At 45.9% G+C, this 20,445-nt stretch overlaps 1 protein-coding gene and 2 long non-coding RNA genes across 15 annotated transcripts in view; all 3 read left to right on the top strand.

Moving 5' to 3' along the window:
• Positions 1 to 1,034: 1,034 nt before the first annotated feature.
• Positions 1,035 to 6,430, top strand: LOC122927440. Its single transcript, XR_006387785.1, has 2 exons — positions 1,035 to 1,340; positions 5,212 to 6,430. It is a non-coding gene; the product is annotated as an uncharacterized LOC122927440 (long non-coding RNA).
• Positions 6,431 to 7,489: 1,059 nt separating this feature from the next.
• LOC122929512 lies at positions 7,490 to 11,645 on the top strand. The gene is made up of 2 exons (XR_006387977.1): positions 7,490 to 7,633; positions 10,903 to 11,645. It is a non-coding gene; the product is annotated as an uncharacterized LOC122929512 (long non-coding RNA).
• A 1,477-nt stretch (positions 11,646 to 13,122) lies between these two features.
• Positions 13,123 to 20,445, top strand: part of AAK1 (AP2 associated kinase 1) — a 121,465-nt gene continuing 114,142 nt past the window's right edge. For 3 of the 13 annotated variants that reach the window (XM_044279274.1, XM_044279275.1, XM_044279282.1), the window contains exon 1: positions 13,126 to 14,192. In XM_044279274.1, coding sequence (XP_044135209.1) covers positions 14,036 to 14,192 — 157 coding nt within the window. In that variant the 5' untranslated portion in view covers positions 13,126 to 14,035. Of the gene's footprint in view, positions 14,193 to 20,445 lie in introns of all 13 variants that reach the window. The other 10 variants (XM_044279277.1, XM_044279278.1, XM_044279284.1 and 7 more) reach the window with 8 other exon arrangements.

Genomic DNA, 20,445 nt, shown 5'->3' with positions numbered 1-20,445 from the left:
GCAGCACAAAATACACAGTGCAGAGCAAAATAATGTCACAGTATTCAACTGTATCACTGCCCTGAGGATGGCGATACAGCTGAATGCAGGAGGGCACCTGCGGCCACTGTCCAGGTGCATGAGTACCTGATACTCCAAGCGTTAATTAAAAGGGTTTTCAGAGATTTTTTTTACTGATGACCTTTCCTCAGGATAGGTCATCAATATCTGATTGGTAGGGGTCCGACACCCAGAACCCCCCGCCGATCAGCTGTTTGAGAAGGCATCGGTGCCCGTGAGTGCCGCTGCCTTCTCGCAGCTCACCAAGCACAGCACCGTACATTCAATAGCAGCTTTGCTTGGTATCGAAGCTCAGCCCCATTCACTTCTATGGGGCTGAGCTCCTCCTAGGCCACGTGACTGATGAATGTGACGTCACTGGCCTATGAAAAGCAGAGATTGCCCTTTGCTAATCAGCCAATGCTAATGTCCAATTCCGATACTGCCGTGAAAATTTAAGCCTTTTCTGCCAATGCAACTTTGTTAGCAGACGTGCAGTGACCTCCATCTTCAGCACCCCATACGCAGGAGGGTCCACTGAACTTATGTTTTAGACACGTCTGGTAGCCCCCTGGTTCATTTTGGTGGTGAGCTGCCCCACCGCAGCGTGTCGGTCCACTGTCGCACACTTTTGTAGCAGATGACTTCCTTCATGAGCTACATGCTGCCAATGTCGAAAGTGGTCATAATAATGTGACTCAACTCTGTAGATCGCAACCAATGTGCTCTTCACCCCCTCACCCCCGGCTCCATGACTATAGTTCTGCCCATGGTGCCTGTGAGAGATAGAACTCCATCTTGTATATCTTATATCTATCTGAACCAGAGTTCAATTAGAGGTTATTAAAATTTTAGACAAATGTCAGCTCTTTGCAGGCACGCTGTGTGTGTGTTTGGGGGGGGGGGAATTCAGCTGACAACCTTCCCCCCTTCTGTTCTATTTGTATAAATGCTAGTTTCTGCTGTTCTAAGTTTAAGATCCTCTTTCTGATAAAGGTTTAATTTCTTCTCTCTTTGTGGTTTATGTGACGCACGGCTCTTGGGCGTCTACCAATAATCATAGTATAAGATTGTCTGCTAAAATTCTATAAAGGAGATTACTAATTACAACCATTGCGTGTATCAGCCTTCTCTGTGCACATTACGCTATTTGAATTCGGAAACCCATTATCATAGACGCAGGGGTAATTGCCTTCACAAAACTTGGCCCCCAATGTGGGGCTGGACTAATCGACTCTCCTTCGACACCCCGATAACCACGGTCAGAGGATGTACAGATCCATTTAAAGCAGCGTTGCAAGGTAAGATACTTTATCTTGCTAAAATCTGTGCCTCATCTTCTGTCTGTCCAAATCGGTGTGGAGTTGGAGTCTAAAAAGCTGATTTACAGTCCAGCCTGTTTTTGGTAAAGAACTTTAAAGAGATGATATTCCTATAATTATTGGGTAAGACTTTTGACTATGATGTTTGAGACAGTAAACTGGGATTGCTGACAGAGATATCCGTTGTCCGGTATGTTTTGTGGAAAATAACTAAGAACACCAAAAAGGGAAATCAGGAGCCCTGGAACCTTCCGAGGGGTTGAATAAGCTGAGGATCAGTGCAGAATACACTAGGTATATAGTGGGGAAGTTCTCTGGAAGACTGAGTTGGGTTCCCTGGAAAAATAATTTTAGTCTTCTAGAAGAGTACACTGTTACAAGTGAGGAAGCTCTAGGTAGGACTAGGAGAAACTGACATCAGGAAATTGTATTCTTTGGTGTTTAATGACAAAACTTGTGGACAACTGAAAGATATGGATAATAATCTTAGTGTCCCAGAGGGTTACAAGACAGCAAAGACTCTGGTGGAAGTGTGGGAAAAGTTCAAACAAACTTATGGTGGTTGGATTAGGGATCATGGATGCAAAGGAGTTGTTGAAATATGTATAAAAGTAGTTTGTGAGGTTGAAACTGGGTGTTTGAGACAGAATGAAGCATCGGTAGCCGACATTTCTGCCTATGAGAGTCTAGAGGAATTGCCAGACGATGGGGCAGAGGGGGTGGTCCGACCGGCAGGCCAACCGTGGAAAAATCCTGTCTGCCAGTGAGGTGAGCCCTGCTTGCTGTTAAAGGAGAGGTGCCACTTGTTTTAGTCTTGTTAATGTTCAAGTGGGTAAAGAAGTTGAAAAGTTTATCTTTATTGTGTATACTTGTTGATTGTGACTCCCCTCAGAAGAAGAGAAAAAAAACAAAAAACAGTGCAATGTAGCAGAGGAAATTACCGTACTGATTCTTTGAAGTTGCGACTCATCAAGTCCGGTTGTTACTGCCATCCCTCTCAGGGAGTGAGGAATGTTTGGATTAACATGCAAGAATTACTGCTGCAGAACCCGTAGGAACTCTGTTTGCTGAGATAATGTCACAGATGAGAGTGGGGGATACCCTCAACCGTGCGATGTCAATAGGATAAGGGAAGCTGCTAGGCCAGGACGACAGGATCAGGGAGCAGGTCACCTCCTAGCTCGTCCCTAATTCTGACCCTGACTCCTAACCGTATGAGCCAACCCAGATGGTGGGAGGGCTCATACTCCGGAACCTAGGGTCCATACTAGCCCTCAGGAAATCCCTGGACTAGGAGCAGGGTAAGACGACCTGTTCCTCCTAGACACAGACGAATAGGAGTCTCACTGGCCAAGGAGCAAGGAGAGGGGAAACATATACAGCATATGGATATGGCAGGTGAGTTAAACCAGTACTACACCTACCTGCCACAGACACGCTGACTGGAACCCGTGCACAAGTACTGATGTCCACACAAACATTAAGGACACAGCACACACACAAAACACACAGGTACCCAGGACACCCATAGCTGCAAACAACATAGAGAGCATAAAAACATCTTCTTAACATCATACATATATTTTATAACCACAAGGGTGGCCCTCACTGGATAGATGGCACATGAGACCAGGAGGATGACTCCAGCATAAAGCATGGCTGGAGTACCCCTCAGCTACAGGCATCCAGCAGGAGCTAAATAGCCCAAGCAGCCACACCCACACACACATACTAGGAAAGGCGTTAACCCTTCCAACACCAGACAAGGTAAGTGTCACTTAAAAGGGAAATGCACACATAACTAAATCCCATGCAAACAAAATATGGAAAGTTAACACATACAAACACACGTTGCTAGGTGCAACCGCATGCCTTGACAGCGAGCCGCCTAGCAACCAGCTCAGGCTGCTACACTGCCAACAACATCATGTTGCCAGCGGCAACCACACTTGAGACCACATACTAACTGCCCTCACCTGCGGTAGACAACAAGCAGACCGCTGACAACTGCATGCGAGACAAAGAGTCCCGACCAATACCATAGTCGTGACAGATAGAGAATATATGGAGACAGATAGCTGGGTAATTATAAGGCACACCACGTGTTGAGCTTATTATTGACCTGGTGGGTCCCCAAGGTGGTCTGTGCCTACGTCCTGACTAGGTGAACCAGAAGGATTATGATCAGAGGGAGGAGGACCTAGGGAAAGCCCGGCCGGCAAATTATGTAATTCAGGATTTGGGGTGTTAAAGTGCCTTGTGAGCCACACCCAAATCCTGGGATTGGACTGAGACAGACCATGGGGACCATACCAAACAAGTCCGGGGAGCAGAAGAGGAAAACTTCCAGACAGAAAGTGAGAAAGAGAGTAGGAAAGAGTTTCTTGCAGCCTTATCAGTTAACCCCTTGTTATGTACTGGCTGTGGGATTTATGGGAGAAACAGTTTTTGTCTGTGAATCTGAGCCAGTTAAACTAAAGATAAGACAGTACGGTTGTTACCCAATTGTTTTTAAAGAAGAAACACAGTTAAGGGGCTGCCTGTCAGTTACAGGATGGTTCATGTTCCTAGAGAAGTTAACAAGGTGACAATTTTGAAAACCCCAGATAGAAGGGAGGCTGTTGAAAGGATTCAAGTGCCCAAAGGAGCACAAAGCTTAAGGGTATTTTTGGGGCTGGTGTCATACTGTCGCCCCTGGATTAGACATGCCTCCATGTTAATGCAGCCTGTGTGTGATTGTCTGTTATCTGACCCATTTCACCTGATAGAAGAGGCAGTGAATAATTTTCATACAATGAAGCTGTGCATAACCTCAGCCCCAGCCCTGAGTATGTCAAAATATAATGAGGAATTGAACTTGTTCTGTTCTGAAATTCACGGTCACACTCAGCCAGGTTAGACCCTGTTGCCCTCCTGTGTCAGGGCAGTAGCGGCAGTGCAGGCAATAATATTAATAAGCAGCTGTGAAGACATGGCAGTTTCTGTGTATAGATAGCACCCATACGCACCCCCTTCCCCACAATTTCCTCTTTAGCAATCAGTTTGAGTTTCAGGAAGTGCAGGTGGGGGGGGGGATGGAAATATACAGTTGTGCAAACACTTCATGATATACAGGGCATTCTCACACAGGTGGAACCAAAACATATTTCTATGGCTAGACAACTGTCATGGTCTTACCTTCTTGCTGTTCTCCTTCGTTTGACATGTGCTGGCGGCCATCTTGGTTTCTGGGTTTCTTGTAGCCTCCCACCCTGCGGCTTCTCCTTCCCACTGGGAGGAGCTGGATGCCTAGCTCATATATATAGGAGGTCTGTGGCTTCAGTTCCTTGCTTGGTCCTCCTGTGTGCACATGCTTCTAAGACTGCTGCTGCTTCTGGTTCCTGATCCTGGCCTCGTCTGACTACCCCGCTGGTTCCTGATCCTGGCTTCGTCTGACTACCCTTCTGGTTCCTGATCCTGGCTTCGTCTGACTACCCTTCTGGCTCCTGACCTCTGGCTTCGCAAGACCCTGCTCCGGTTTAGCCATCCGTTTGGACTTTTGCTTACAGCTTGATTTGCAATAAAGCCTTCTTATTTCCACGTATCTCTTGTTGTACGTCTGGTTCATGGTTCCTTGACAACAACTCAGACTCCAATGTGCACTAATTTCTTTCAAAAGATGTACTACTCTGAATCCTGCTACTTTGTTACCAATTACAGATTCAGAAATGGGGGAGGGTAGCACAGGTAGCCTTTTGTCTGATTTAGCTGAAAATGCTCCTCATGATTGTATACAGTTGATGCATCAAGAAACTTCTGGATTTTCTCATTAAAAAACCTCTTGATAACCCTGATTTTGAGTGTTTTGTAGATGGAAGCAGGAATATGGGAGAAGATGGCCGGTTCACACTGGATATGCAGTGGTCACACAGCATGAGGTAGCACATGTCTGTGAGGCAGAACTGAAGGCACTTACTGAGGCGTGTAAATTGGCTGAGGGGAAGAAGGTGAACATCTATACAGATTCAAGGTATGGTTTTGGTATTGCACATGACTATGGACCCATATGGCGGGCTAGAGACTTTCTAACCTCTGCAGGTCAGCCCATTAAAAACAAAGACTAAGTGTTTGAACTAATGAACTCACTACTGCTTCCAGAGGAAGTAGCCATTGTCAAGGTTAAGGCATATATATACCAGACAACAAACCTGTGAGGCTAGGGGCAGCAACAGGGCAGATGGGGCTGCAAAAGAGGCAGCAGTGAAGCCTTGGAAACCCGAGGTAATCCCTGTCGGCGTCCTGGAGCCTCACCACATGTCTGAAGATGTGTTGATTATACTGTCTTCACAGGCAGATGAAGGAGAAAAGAGCTCCTGGACTCAGAGAGGAGCAGTGCCAAATGGGCAGGGACTCTGGGAAGTGTCAGGAAAAATATGCCTACCCAGAGCCCTCTATCCTATGATGGCTCAGGAGGCCCACGGGCCCACTCACCTATGGAAAGGTGCCATGGTAAGTGTGGTTAATACAGGGTGGATTGCTCCAGGGTTTTCTCTGTGCACTGAAAAACCCTGGTCAAGTGGTGAAAACTCCAAGCAAGCACACCCCCAGACCACTTTACCCGTTTCAGAGACTGCAGATAGACTATATACAACTACCAAAGGTAGGAGTGTATGAATTTGTTCTCGTGTGTGATCTCGTTTCAGGTTGGCTGGAATCCTTCCCAATAGCCAAAGCAAATCCCAAGAATACGGCAAAGAAACTGGTCAGTAAACTAATATGCAGGTATGGTGTTCCTTAAGTTATTGAGTCAGATAGAGGTTCTCATTTCGCAGTTGAAGTGATGAGGGAAGTTATGCAAGCATTAGGGGTGATCCAAGCTTTCCGAGTTGAGCATTTGAATGGATAAAAGGCCAAAGGAGATCCAGAGGCCCTGGACAGAATGCTTGCCTCTGGCTCTAGATTAAGTAAGGACTACCAAGAGGACAGGGTTGTCCCCATTTGAGATCCTGTTTAGAAGTGCCCCCAGGTTAGGGTTGTACTTTCCCCAGCAGCTGCAGATGAATAATGACAGTCTGACCAGTTACATACGGGGCCTCACAAAAAGGCTAAAATACACACATAAATAGGTGTTTGCTTCACTTGCAGATCCTGACTCAGTAGAAGGAACTCACAACTTCCAGCCCGGAGACTAGGTGGTGATAAAAGTGCATGTGAGAAAAGGACTAGTTCCAAGATTCGATGGTCCTTTTCAAGTACTGTTGATCACCCACACCGCTGTAAAGGTTTAAGGAAAACCCAACAGGATACACGCTTCTCACTGCAGGAAAGTCTTGGAGCCACAGGATGAAGGTCCTTCTGCTGACAGTGGCTCTGACCCTGAGCAGGTCAACAGTGTTTTGTCCACTGAATGATGAATGGGACAATGCTTTGATACAGAACCACCAGGTGCTGTTTGAAGGAATGAATGAAAAGTGATAGACTGTTGGATCTGTACTCACAGTCCTGTGAGTTCAGCCAGTATGCCTTATTTCACCGTGCCCCTAATTTTTTCTGAATTGACTGAACTGGCCAACTCTACTATCTTTTTCACAGGCATGAAGTAGGTTAAGTCCAAACTAAAAACATGGAGGTACCCTTACCCGTTGCAGGATAAGTCCCCCTGGCTCATGGTAAACAGATCAGGGCCACCAGTTGATTATAGCTCTACCCCCTGGAACGAGAACATGTGGTGCAATGTGTCATACTTTCCAAGTTAGGCTGCTTTCACACTAGCGTTCGCTGGTCCGCTCGTGAGCTCCGTTTGAAGGAGCTCACGAGCGGACCCGAACGCAGCCGTCCAGCCCTGATGCAGTCTGAATGGAGGCGGATCCGCTCAGACTGCATCAGTCTGGCGGCGTTCAGCCTCCGCTCCGCTCGCCTCCGCACGGACAGGCGGACAGCTGAACGCTGCTTGCAGCGTTCGGGTGTCCGCCTGGCCGAGCGGAGGCGTGCGGATCCGTCCAGACTTTCAATGTAAGTCAATGGGGACGGATCCGTTTGAAGATGCCACAATGTGGCTCAATCTTCAAGCGGATCCGTCCCCCATTGACTTTACATTGAAAGTCTGGACGGATCCGTACTAGGCTATTTTCACACTTAGTTGTTCTATGCTAAAAATAATGCAGACGGATCCGTTCTGAACGGAGCCTCCGTCTGCATTAGTATGAGCGGATCCGTTCAGAACGGATCCGCCCGAACGCTAGTGTGAAAGTAGCCTTAGACACACTGTTATTGTTTGCAAATACAGTCGGAAGGTATGTCTTTTAGTCCTCATAACAAATTCGGCTACAATGACTCTAACCCGAACATGGATCCTGTAAAGGGTAAGAATCTGGCCTGCAACAACCCTACCTTAGTTGATTTAATTGCTGGAATAACCTCTAACTCCTCAGAGGGTCAGGAAAGGGGACCAAAACTGGCAGAAAGTGTCCTACTAGCCAAATTGTTAACTCAGTTGTTTAATAGTACGGTGGTTGCAGTCCTAGAAGATATATTCCTGGTCTGTGGGCATAAGGCTTACAAGTGGTTGCTCGGAAGTGTCACTGGTTTATGTACAATCGCCCGGTTTACTCCTGCAACCTTTATAATACCCCATTCCAACATAGATATGTTTATTAATAAAGTTTGTAAGAAGGGGAAACAATATCGAGATTATTGAGAGTATCTGTGGTACTGTTGCCCCTGAAGGGAATCCTTAGGGCAGAATAGGATTAGCTTGTTCTGAAGTTGGGCGGTAACAGTTCACAGATTTCTCAAAATGGGGGATTGAACTCCATCTTGTATATCCTATATCTTTCTGAACCAGAGTTCAATTAGAGGTTATTCTATTTTTATAAATGCTAGTTTCTGCTGTTCTAAGTTTAAGATCCCCTTTCTGATAAAGGTTGAATTTCTTCTGTCTTTGTGGTTTATGTGACGCACGGCTGTTGGGCGTCTACCAATAATCATGGTATAAGATTGTCTGCTAAAATTCAATAAAGGAGATTACTGATTACAACCATTGCGTGTATCAGCCTTCTCTGTGCACATCACGCTATTTGAATTTGTAACCCATAATCATAGACGCAGGGGTAATTGCCCTCACAGCGCCTGCCATACAACACGCCATTACAGTTTCAGCCACTGTGTCCCAATAACAATCCTAGTCACAGTCCTGGACAGTGTCTCAAGGACAGCTCCAGCCTCAGTGCCCCTCACAAGGGTGCACCTATACCAGTGTCAACCACAGGGTGCACATAACGGTGCCCGACATAAGGTAAGTGACTGCCCCAGGGTTTCCATGACAATGCCAACCTCATGGTGTCCAATACAGAACCATATAAATGAGTCAACCATGCGCCCCTTCTCGTACTTTGGGTGGGTGTACGGGTGGCTGCTGTTGTAACGCCCCAGAGGTGAATTACCACCTTCTGCACCCCTCTACTATCTCCTATGGTTAACCCACGGTCACCCTATGTATTAATTTTGAGGGCCTGCAAAATATATTTCCATGTAACTGTTAAGTTTAAGTGTAATGTGCCTGGTTCACCAGCAGATGGATGCATACATAGCAGAGCTATTTTACCTAGAATGGAACCCTTCTTTTCATTCTAGCTCTCTCTAGGGGAGAGAGAGAGAGAGAGAGAGAGAGAGAGAAGTTTAGCTAATAAGAGGTGAGTCTAGCTTACCCCCCTGCTAGGGGAAGGCTGTGTCCAAGCCAGCCAGAGCACCTTCAGCTCTGCTGGACATGGAGGCCAAAACTTGAAGCCTCTGAAGCCAGGAGTAAAGTTTCCTGGACAAAGCTAGAAACAGACCATTCCTATTTAATCCTGTTAGCACAGCAAAGCAAGAGAGCAACAGAGGTAGCGAAAAGGAGTTTGCCTGCCACAGTTAATGCCAACGCCTGCTAGAAACCAAGACAAAGTCTGTAAACTGTTCCTGGAAGGAAGTTTATTCAAGTAAAGTTGCTGTTCAACTATATACAAGGTCCGAACTCAATCATTTCTTCAAATCCATCAACTAGTCCCTCTATTTGCTCTGCTTCGGACGACAACGCCTGGGGTTCCAGTGTATCCAGGTAGGAGCACCGTGACACGTGCACAACACCTAAAGGGACATTATAGGCCACCCTACACCACTCTGGCATTCCTACCCTTGGGTACCATCCACAGTATCACTAAAAAGGGCCCCTGTGCCCTTGTTGCTTCACTCCAACTGGCGTCACAACTATAAATATATCCTTAACACCAAAAGGGACCCCGGCCAGTCGGTCATGACGACATGGGGGGGGGGGGGGGGGGGCAGTGACGGCAGAGGGTTCAGTCGGGGATGTGCACCTCTCCAAACACCATTCCGTACCACCTTCATGGACCCCAGCCTAGCCTTCCAGGGTGTCAAAACTCAATAATGATATTGCCCCATTACATACTCAGTGACTTATTGGCTGAATTGTGGTCGGGCTATGGCTGACTGCCCCAATTCCTGACAGATGCCTAGCTCATATATATAGGAGGTCTGTGGCTTCAGTTCCTTGCTTGGTCCTCCTGTGTGCACATGCTTCTAAGACTGCTGCTGCTTCTGGTTCCTGATCCTGGCCTCGTCTGACTACCCCGCTGGTTCCTGATCCTGGCTTCGTCTGACTACCCTTCTGGTTCCTGATCCTGGCTTCGTCTGACTACCCTTCTGGCTCCTGACCTCTGGCTTCGCAAGACCCTGCTCCGGTTTAGCCATCCGTTTGGACTTTTGCTTACAGCTTGATTTGCAATAAAGCCTTCTTATTTCCACGTATCTCTTGTTGTACGTCTGGTTCATGGTTCCTTGACAACAACTCAGACTCCAATGTGCACTAATTTCTTTCAAAAGATGTACTACTCTGAATCCTGCTACTTTGTTACCAATTACAGATTCAGAAATGGGGGAGGGTAGCACAGGTAGCCTTTTGTCTGATTTAGCTGAAAATGCTCCTCATGATTGTATACAGTTGATGCATCAAGAAACTTCTGGATTTTCTCATTAAAAAACCTCTTGATAACCCTGATTTTGAGTGTTTTGTAGATGGAAGCAGGAATATGGGAGAAGATGGCCGGTTCACACTGGATATGCAGTGGTCACACAGCATGAGGTAGCACATGTCTGTGAGGCAGAACTGAAGGCACTTACTGAGGCGTGTAAATTGGCTGAGGGGAAGAAGGTGAACATCTATACAGATTCAAGGTATGGTTTTGGTATTGCACATGACTATGGACCCATATGGCGGGCTAGAGACTTTCTAACCTCTGCAGGTCAGCCCATTAAAAACAAAGACTAAGTGTTTGAACTAATGAACTCACTACTGCTTCCAGAGGAAGTAGCCATTGTCAAGGTTAAGGCATATATATACCAGACAACAAACCTGTGAGGCTAGGGGCAGCAACAGGGCAGATGGGGCTGCAAAAGAGGCAGCAGTGAAGCCTTGGAAACCCGAGGTAATCCCTGTCGGCGTCCTGGAGCCTCACCACATGTCTGAAGGCTCCAGGAGCCTTCAGACATGTGGTACAGTCGGAAGGTATGTCTTTTAGTCCTCATAACAAATTCGGCTACAATGACTCTAACCCGAACATGGATCCTGTAAAGGGTAAGAATCTGGCCTGCAACAACCCTACCTTAGTTGATTTAATTGCTGGAATAACCTCTAACTCCTCAGAGGGTCAGGAAAGGGGACCAAAACTGGCAGAAAGTGTCCTACTAGCCAAATTGTTAACTCAGTTGTTTAATAGTACGGTGGTTGCAGTCCTAGAAGATATATTCCTGGTCTGTGGGCATAAGGCTTACAAGTGGTTGCTCGGAAGTGTCACTGGTTTATGTACAATCGCCCGGTTTACTCCTGCAACCTTTATAATACCCCATTCCAACATAGATATGTTTATTAATAAAGTTTGTAAGAAGGGGAAACAATATCGAGATTATTGAGAGTATCTGTGGTACTGTTGCCCCTGAAGGGAATCCTTAGGGCAGAATAGGATTAGCTTGTTCTGAAGTTGGGCGGTAACAGTTCACAGATTTCTCAAAATGGGGGATTGAACTCCATCTTGTATATCCTATATCTTTCTGAACCAGAGTTCAATTAGAGGTTATTCTATTTTTATAAATGCTAGTTTCTGCTGTTCTAAGTTTAAGATCCCCTTTCTGATAAAGGTTGAATTTCTTCTGTCTTTGTGGTTTATGTGACGCACGGCTGTTGGGCGTCTACCAATAATCATGGTATAAGATTGTCTGCTAAAATTCAATAAAGGAGATTACTGATTACAACCATTGCGTGTATCAGCCTTCTCTGTGCACATCACGCTATTTGAATTTGTAACCCATAATCATAGACGCAGGGGTAATTGCCCTCACAGCGCCTGCCATACAACACGCCATTACAGTTTCAGCCACTGTGTCCCAATAACAATCCTAGTCACAGTCCTGGACAGTGTCTCAAGGACAGCTCCAGCCTCAGTGCCCCTCACAAGGGTGCACCTATACCAGTGTCAACCACAGGGTGCACATAACGGTGCCCGACATAAGGTAAGTGACTGCCCCAGGGTTTCCATGACAATGCCAACCTCATGGTGTCCAATACAGAACCATATAAATGAGTCAACCATGCGCCCCTTCTCGTACTTTGGGTGGGTGTACGGGTGGCTGCTGTTGTAACGCCCCAGAGGTGAATTACCACCTTCTGCACCCCTCTACTATCTCCTATGGTTAACCCACGGTCACCCTATGTATTAATTTTGAGGGCCTGCAAAATATATTTCCATGTAACTGTTAAGTTTAAGTGTAATGTGCCTGGTTCACCAGCAGATGGATGCATACATAGCAGAGCTATTTTACCTAGAATGGAACCCTTCTTTTCATTCTAGCTCTCTCTAGGGGAGAGAGAGAGAGAGAGAGAGAGAGAGAGAAGTTTAGCTAATAAGAGGTGAGTCTAGCTTACCCCCCTGCTAGGGGAAGGCTGTGTCCAAGCCAGCCAGAGCACCTTCAGCTCTGCTGGACATGGAGGCCAAAACTTGAAGCCTCTGAAGCCAGGAGTAAAGTTTCCTGGACAAAGCTAGAAACAGACCATTCCTATTTAATCCTGTTAGCACAGCAAAGCAAGAGAGCAACAGAGGTAGCGAAAAGGAGTTTGCCTGCCACAGTTAATGCCAACGCCTGCTAGAAACCAAGACAAAGTCTGTAAACTGTTCCTGGAAGGAAGTTTATTCAAGTAAAGTTGCTGTTCAACTATATACAAGGTCCGAACTCAATCATTTCTTCAAATCCATCAACTAGTCCCTCTATTTGCTCTGCTTCGGACGACAACGCCTGGGGTTCCAGTGTATCCAGGTAGGAGCACCGTGACACGTGCACAACACCTAAAGGGACATTATAGGCCACCCTACACCACTCTGGCATTCCTACCCTTGGGTACCATCCACAGTATCACTAAAAAGGGCCCCTGTGCCCTTGTTGCTTCACTCCAACTGGCGTCACAACTATAAATATATCCTTAACACCAAAAGGGACCCCGGCCAGTCGGTCATGACGACATGGGGGGGGGGGGGGGGCAGTGACGGCAGAGGGTTCAGTCGGGGATGTGCACCTCTCCAAACACCATTCCGTACCACCTTCATGGACCCCAGCCTAGCCTTCCAGGGTGTCAAAACTCAATAATGATATTGCCCCATTACATACTCAGTGACTTATTGGCTGAATTGTGGTCGGGCTATGGCTGACTGCCCCAATTCCTGACAGAATTTCCTTCTAGTTAGATTTTAGAACCAGACACTGAGAGGCCGTCAGCTGGAAAGGTCAGTGTTGTCACACAGCAGTATGTAGGTCATGTACACACGGCTCAGGTAAGCGCACACAGCGCTACCGCGCAACTACAGAAGGACAGGCAGATGGCTCCGCGCAGCCTCTCGGGAATTGTAGTTCCTGCGCCGGCCGTGCCTCATAAGGCTGCGCTCCCTAAAGACTACATGACCCAGCGTGCATTGCGCGGCCGGGTAATACACTGTGGCAGAGGACTTTGCCGTGCGGTCGCTTGCACACTCCTCATTGCACCCTCGGAGCCAGCGCTGTGCCTTGAGAGAGGGGCATCTGGGAGGCTGGAGGGCGGCTCTTCTATCCCGATGATGAAGCTGGTTGCTGATCGACATAGGGAGGAGGGGGCAGGATTTTTGTAAATCTAAGTCATTTCCTGTTCAGGTTCATTTCCTGGTTGAGACCCAGTTATCAGCTGCTGTGCTGTCCCCATACACAATATCCCATCTAATTCTCCATGGAGCTGAGCGCTGCAGAGCATCTCACCCCCTGCTGACTGCCTGCTGATCGTCTAGGGGAAGACCCTGGTGATGTGTGTCTATGGGGAGCACAGACTACACCCATTGCTCTAACTATTAATGGGTGACACCTCCAATCCATCTCCTGTGCAGGATGCAATGCTAGGCAGTCATTAGTGCTCTGTCTGTAGGGCTGTCACCCGAAATTCTAGCTTTCCACCCTGATCTCTCCTCATTGATTGCCTTGCTGCAGCAGATCTCTCCTTCCTGTTTATTTTGGCATTCACATCTCTGGTCACCGGGGTGGAGAAGCATTTTGAATGAACCATTTGGCCTGATCCCGTGGAAAGGATACGATTGTTTTTCCTGCTGAAGTCTTTTTTTTGGGGGGTCATGAACATGAAGAAGTTCTTTGACTCCCGGCGTGAATTGGGTGGATCTGGACCTGGAGTCGGCGGGATGGGTTCTAGCGTCCTGGGCACTGGATACATTGGCAGAGTATTCACCATTGGAAGACACCAAGTGACTGTGGACGAGGTTTTGGCTGAAGGTAATGGCTGATTATTTGTAAAATTGGTGACTAGGGAGGGGTTAATATAAATAATATTAAAGTGTGATATATAACTCCATACAGTGCTCCATGTACAGTAAGATATTCCATTGTGCTGGCTGCGAATCGAGAATTGAATTGGTCATCAACCGCCTCAGAGTACTTAGGTTACTTAGATATTATCTGACCCCCGTAGGTGACGTACAGTTCCTATAAGACAACGTGATGTATGCCGGATTACCAGCTATTCTAGATAACTGGATGTTACTAGGAAATATGGCACCCTAAGGGTACTTTCACACTAGCATTGTTAGAATCCGGCAGGCAGTTCCGTTGCCAGAACTGCCTGCCGGATGCGGCAAACCGTTTGCAAATGGATATATATTCCCCCCCCCCCCCCTTCGGATCCAGTGATATACTGGATCCGTTATCATCCGGTTTCAAACAGAATAACGATCCAGTATTTACATTTTTTCAAAGATCAAAAGAGAAAATAGCTCCTCCTATATCCCGGTGCAGACCGGAAAACCGGATCTGTCGACGCGGCAATTTCCGTAACACTTGGTACCGGCAATAATATATCTCTTTGGAAATTAATGCCGGATCCTGCTTGTGAGGTAGTGTTCCAGAATTTTGGACGAAAAAAATACAGCAGCAAACTGCAGTATTTTGTTCAGTCAAATACCGTACAAGGGATGGAGCGGAAGACATCCTGATGCACACTGAACGGATTACTTCCCATTCAGAATGCAATAAGATAAAACTGATGCGTTTTTTTCCAGTATTGAGACCCTTTACCGGATTTCAATACCGGAAAAGAATAACGCCAGTGTCAAAGTACCCTAACTTTTTTTTAAACTGAGGAGTTTGGCAATTTTATCTCTCTGCTCTGTCTTCTGCTTCTAGGAGTCCAGATTAATTAGCAGATTTGTAAACGGGTACCATTGAGTTTTTGGATTATCGCGTGCTGATAATCGGATTACGGTATTCTGAATAACAATAGCTACCTTTTTAGTGTTGAGCAAACTTGTGTCTTAAGTTCTGCGTCCAAAGTTCGGGTTCGGGTTATCGAAGAATCCCGTTATGGATTCTAAATTCCGTTATGGTCCGTGGTAGCGGAATCCATAACGGGATTCTTCGATAATCCGAACTTTGGACGCAGAACTTAAAACACAAGTTTGCTCAACACTACTGCCTTTCATTTGTAGATATGTAACTAATATATAGAATATGATAAGTAATACATATTTATACTCTATTACATATATATTATATTACGTGCGTACTGAATAAACTAGTAGGGCTGCTTAATGATTGCCCTTGCATGTCTATGGACTGCTTACAGCTAACTCGTATCTCGCCGGTAATTCGACACGTCTGTGACCCCGCTGGCACTGGAGCACCCAGTTTAGTAGATGTCACCTTCCACACAGATTGCAGTTCCTTCCTCATACTTTTTCAATAAAGCCTTGATCTTTGACACAAACTGTCATTGTGTATGCTGAATATGATGTTGCGCCCTCTGGTGGTCAGGCTTCTTATGAGCCCCATATGGCGTCTTCCCTTCGACTATATAGTTACAGTACTCGTAGTCAGTTACTTTTTGCTGCTGACCTTAATGTTGGGTGCAGCCATGCAGTGTGTGTATACCAGACCTGTAAGTTATAAAAGAGCGTCATACCTATAGTCCCTCCATACATAAGGAGCGTATTTCACGTTGTTTCTCTTGCCACCGCCTATCCGACACACTGCAGACTAAAAAATATAAATGAAAAAGTTGTCATGGTTTTATAATATTCTCCTAGGTGTTGGTGGCCATTTTTTCCTGTGAAAAATGAAGGGCAGTGTATGGTGCCACCAGCTTGGTGGTATTATTGGTGACTAGGGATGAGCAAACTTCTGTTTTCAAGTTTGGCGTACAAGGTTCGAGTTCGGGTTATCTAAGAATTCCGTTATGGATTCTGCTAGCACAGATCATGGTCCGTGGTAGTGGAATCCATAACGGAATTCTTAGATAACACGATCCTTGTACGCCAAACTTGAAAACAAAAGTTTGCTCAACACTGACGGTGACAACTCTGGGATCACCAGAACGTGGAGATCCAGGGTGGTCATCTGTAGTGGTGGAAGATTGGCAGGTAACCACTTGAACCCATGGGTGAGTTGTCTGCTTCATTAGGGGACTGAAGGGCACAGTATTGGAAGATGACTATGGGGTCCTCTGTTTCAGGCTTCATGCACAGGACCAAGTCCGTATTTCGGTCCACAGATCCACAAATACGGACACCTTCCATGTGCATTCCACATTTTTCTCACTCTAGAAATGGCTATGCTTGTCTGCGGTATGGACAAGAATAGAACATGTTCTATAATTTCCGGAACGGACCTTATATATACGGGCGGCACATAAATGACTTTTTTTTTTGTGTGTGAGACCTATAGAAATGAATGGGGCAGTTTGCTATCTGAAAAAACAGCAAATTGGACATGGATGCAAAAGACGGTTGTGTTCATGAGGCTTTATACTGGAGTTTCCGTCCATCACTAAGTTTAGGGGCTGCTGCGTGTGAACTTAACCCTTCAATAAAGGAGCCATAGGTGCTGTCATATGTTGCTTCTCAGGTATAGGGCTCTCATACTTGAAGGGGTCGTCACATCTCAACATTTTAGGCTTATCACTAGGACATGCCACAAAAAAAAGATAGGTGCTGGTCCCTCTTCTAGGACCCACAAACATGGCCACCCCTTCATTCACTGCTATGGGACTTTCTGAAATAACTGAGCCAGGGCTTGGCTAGTTTCTGAACTCCCATAGAGGTGAATAGAGGGTGGTCGCGCATGTACAGCTACTCTTCCCGAGGCCCCATTCTGGAGATAGGAGCAGGTCCAGGAGGTGGCACCCACCTGACATTTGTGGCATAGCCTAGCGATATGTCAGAAATGTTGAGATGGGACAACCCCTTTAAGTACTTTACCCACTGACTTATTTTTCTCAGTTAGGAGGTGTCATCATGAACAGGCTTAGGGCTTGTGCACACATTCATGTTTAAAACTGATCCATTAAAGAGGTTCTCAAATATATATTTTTTTTAATCCATCTGCCCCATGCTTATCTGCTTCCTTCTGTTCCAGCCCCTGGCTCTTTTCACTGGATTTCCGGTCCCCGTCTGTCACCTTCTGCACAGATAGGGTCACGTGCGCCACTGCAGCCAAGGACTGGCTTCAGAAGTGAAGACCTGTCGCTGCTGAGGCCGGTCATTGGCTTCAGTGACGCACATGTCCCGTCCCTGTGGAAGTGGATAGATCGGAACCATTGAAAGTCCACTGAACACAGAATGGGAGCCATGGAGCTAAAACGGAGCGGCGGATAAGTATGGCTAATGCTTGTCTGGAGATGCTTTGTGTTCAGTTTTTTTTCACATGCATGAAAAACATCTGCACAAAAAACATGGGAATTGGACAGAGTTGTAGAAAAAAATGAAGCAAAACTGAGGGAAAATGCCAGTTCCTCACAGATGCTTGTGTGCATGAGCCCTTATAGATGAGGTGCTTTTCCCATGGGACTAGCCTGAGGCCTGGTGGGTTCCGAGGTCTCGCTGAGGCGTATTATTAGTTTTCCATGAAGGTATTTCCAGTCAGTTTAGCTGAGGTGTGCAGCTCTGGTAAATATGGCCCTGTCAGGAGTTTCTATCACATGAGGTTAATATGTTTGTATAAAGTGCTTGTCATCGTCACACGGTGTAGGCAGTTTTATGTTTTTTACTAAAAATTTGCCTGTGTAATAGTCATTTGATCAGCCTCGCAGCAGCTTGCCGATGAGTGTGGGTGCAGCCCACAAAATGGCTGACTCCTTCATCCTTCTGAGTGTCATTGACTCTTCCATAACTGCCGTAGATTGCCTCACGTAATGTGTATATAAGTTACTGGTCATCGGGTGTACTGTGTTAAATTTATAGAGCACCGTCCTCAGTAAAAGTCCTTCCGTGGAGATTTATAAAAACTATAAAAACCATTTAGACTGCGACTTTCGTTTTGTTTACGGCAGGTTTGAAAATTAAAGTATTGCTTGCTATGGGTAAAACTTGCCTTTTTTAGGCCTTGTTCACATTTTTATGTCCATCTGAGGTCCTTGAACAAATCAGTTCGCATTTCATCTGTGAAGTTGTTCATGAAGGATCCATATTTGGACCTCGTGTCCTTTTTTTGCCCTCGTGTGCCATCCGAATTCCACAGACACTGTGGCTCCATATCTTTCTAAAGGGTTCACATACTTTTTCTTGCAACTGTAAGGCCTTATGCACACGACCGTTGTTCTGGTCCGCATCCGAGCCGCAGTTTTTGCAGCTCGGGTGTGGACCCATTCACTTCAATGGGGCCACAAAAGATGCGGACAGCACTCCGTGTGCTGTCCGCATCCGTTGCTACTTTCCGTGGCCCCGCAAAAAAAATATAACATGTCATTTTCTTGCCTGTTGTGCGGACAAGAATAGGCATTTATACAATCGGCCGCCCGTTCCGTTCCGCAAGTTGCGGAAGGCACACGGGCGGCTAACGTTTTTGGCGGATCTGCAATTTGCGGACCACAAAAAACAGAACGGTCATGTGCAATGTAGCCTAAGGTGCAGAATCACACAAACAATTGACACACGGTGGATTTTAAAATCCACCCGGCAGGTCAACTTTTGGACGTGGAGAATACGCAAAGTTTACGTGAGATTTGGCAAATGTCTTTCACTTTGCTGGTACTGTATTATGTTAAGTTTTTCCTGCGAGAAAATGAATGTGGAAGAAACGCACATTAATCCGCAACATGTGCAGCCAGCCAAGCCTCATGTACACAAAGCTTTGGCACACAGATTTCTCCAGGGCTCCGAGTGCCGCCACATGTGGGCATGGTTTGTCAGAGATATTTTCCCCTAAAGCCAGGCTTCTAGTAAAGAATATTCCAACATACAGGATATAAAGGAACACTTCACAATTTTTTTTTCTGTCAGATTCGTACAGTTTAGAGACAGATAAACCTCTGTGTGAAATCACTGCTATATGGCGGTACAGTGGCGTCTCGTACACCTCTTTTTGTGTGTGTGTTTTTTTTGTGTTTTTTTTTTTTTTTTTTTTTACAGATATATATGTCTGTAGATCCTGTATAAAGGCCCTGCTTTCCGTCATGGCTGCGATGTAACAGGGAACCTGCTGAACCATCGAAGCTGAGGGACGCCATTGGCAAATTTATGTCCAGTTGTGTAGGATTAGCATAGGCTGAAAGACCATAGAATTGCCATCTACTTACTATTCCATGGGCGTTTCTCCCCAGTACAGTGCCTCACAGAAGGAGGCTTTTTTTGTGGTTCCAAGGTGGAATTTCTGTGATTTCTGGTTAAAGGGGTCCTATAGTTACATTGCTGGTTGCCACTGCGGAGGGGTTATTTATCTGCTTGTTGTTCTGCCACATGGGTGGTCTCGTTAGATGACATTCAATGCCGAGCCGTGCACATTATTATCTGTCTGCCTGTATGGACGAGAGGATGACACATTAATCTGATTAATAAAAAAAAAGCTGAGATGGGAAATATCCAGGCTTTTTCTGCTATCAGTCGGGCGATTGTGGAACATCAGAGACATTTGGTTGTTACGTGATCCATTGCCTGACAACTGCAACCTTTCATATGGGGTTGTCAGACATCATGTCTGTAGCAACCAGTCTATATCATTATAAAAAATGTTTCGCGACATTGGTGCCACATGAATGTTGCGCGACACATGTCACATTGTAGTTGTACTCTTTTTGTCACGTGACGCATGTCGCCGTGTAGCCCTAGCCTAAAGGCACCATTTACTCTCCGGGTCAGTACAATTATAATACCACACGTGTAGTTTTTCTTGTGTTTTTAATACAGAAAAAAATTATAAAAAGTGATGTGACCTAAAAAGCAAATCGGCCGTTTTTCTGTTTGCCCTATAGGATAAATATTTTTGTATTTTAATAGTACGGGCGTTTTTGCACGCGGTGATGCCAATGATGTTTATTTTTATTTTTTTATTGTTTATGTATTTTGTTTTGGGGGAAAGGGAGGCAATTTAAATTTATTTTTACTTTTATTTTTTTAGATTTTTAAAACCTTTCTCTTATTTTTATTTTTTAAACTTTTTAAGAGCTCCCATAGGGAACTATAGCCAGCAATAATCAGATTGCTTCTCTCATAACATCAGGATACCAGGAGTGCTGCCCGGCCCTCGGTGACATCAGAGGCCC

Source organism: Bufo gargarizans, chromosome 2 (genome assembly GCF_014858855.1).
Source record: "Bufo gargarizans isolate SCDJY-AF-19 chromosome 2, ASM1485885v1, whole genome shotgun sequence".
Taxonomy (NCBI): domain Eukaryota; kingdom Metazoa; phylum Chordata; class Amphibia; order Anura; family Bufonidae; genus Bufo; species Bufo gargarizans.
This window is presented reverse-complemented; position numbering and strand designations above follow the sequence as displayed.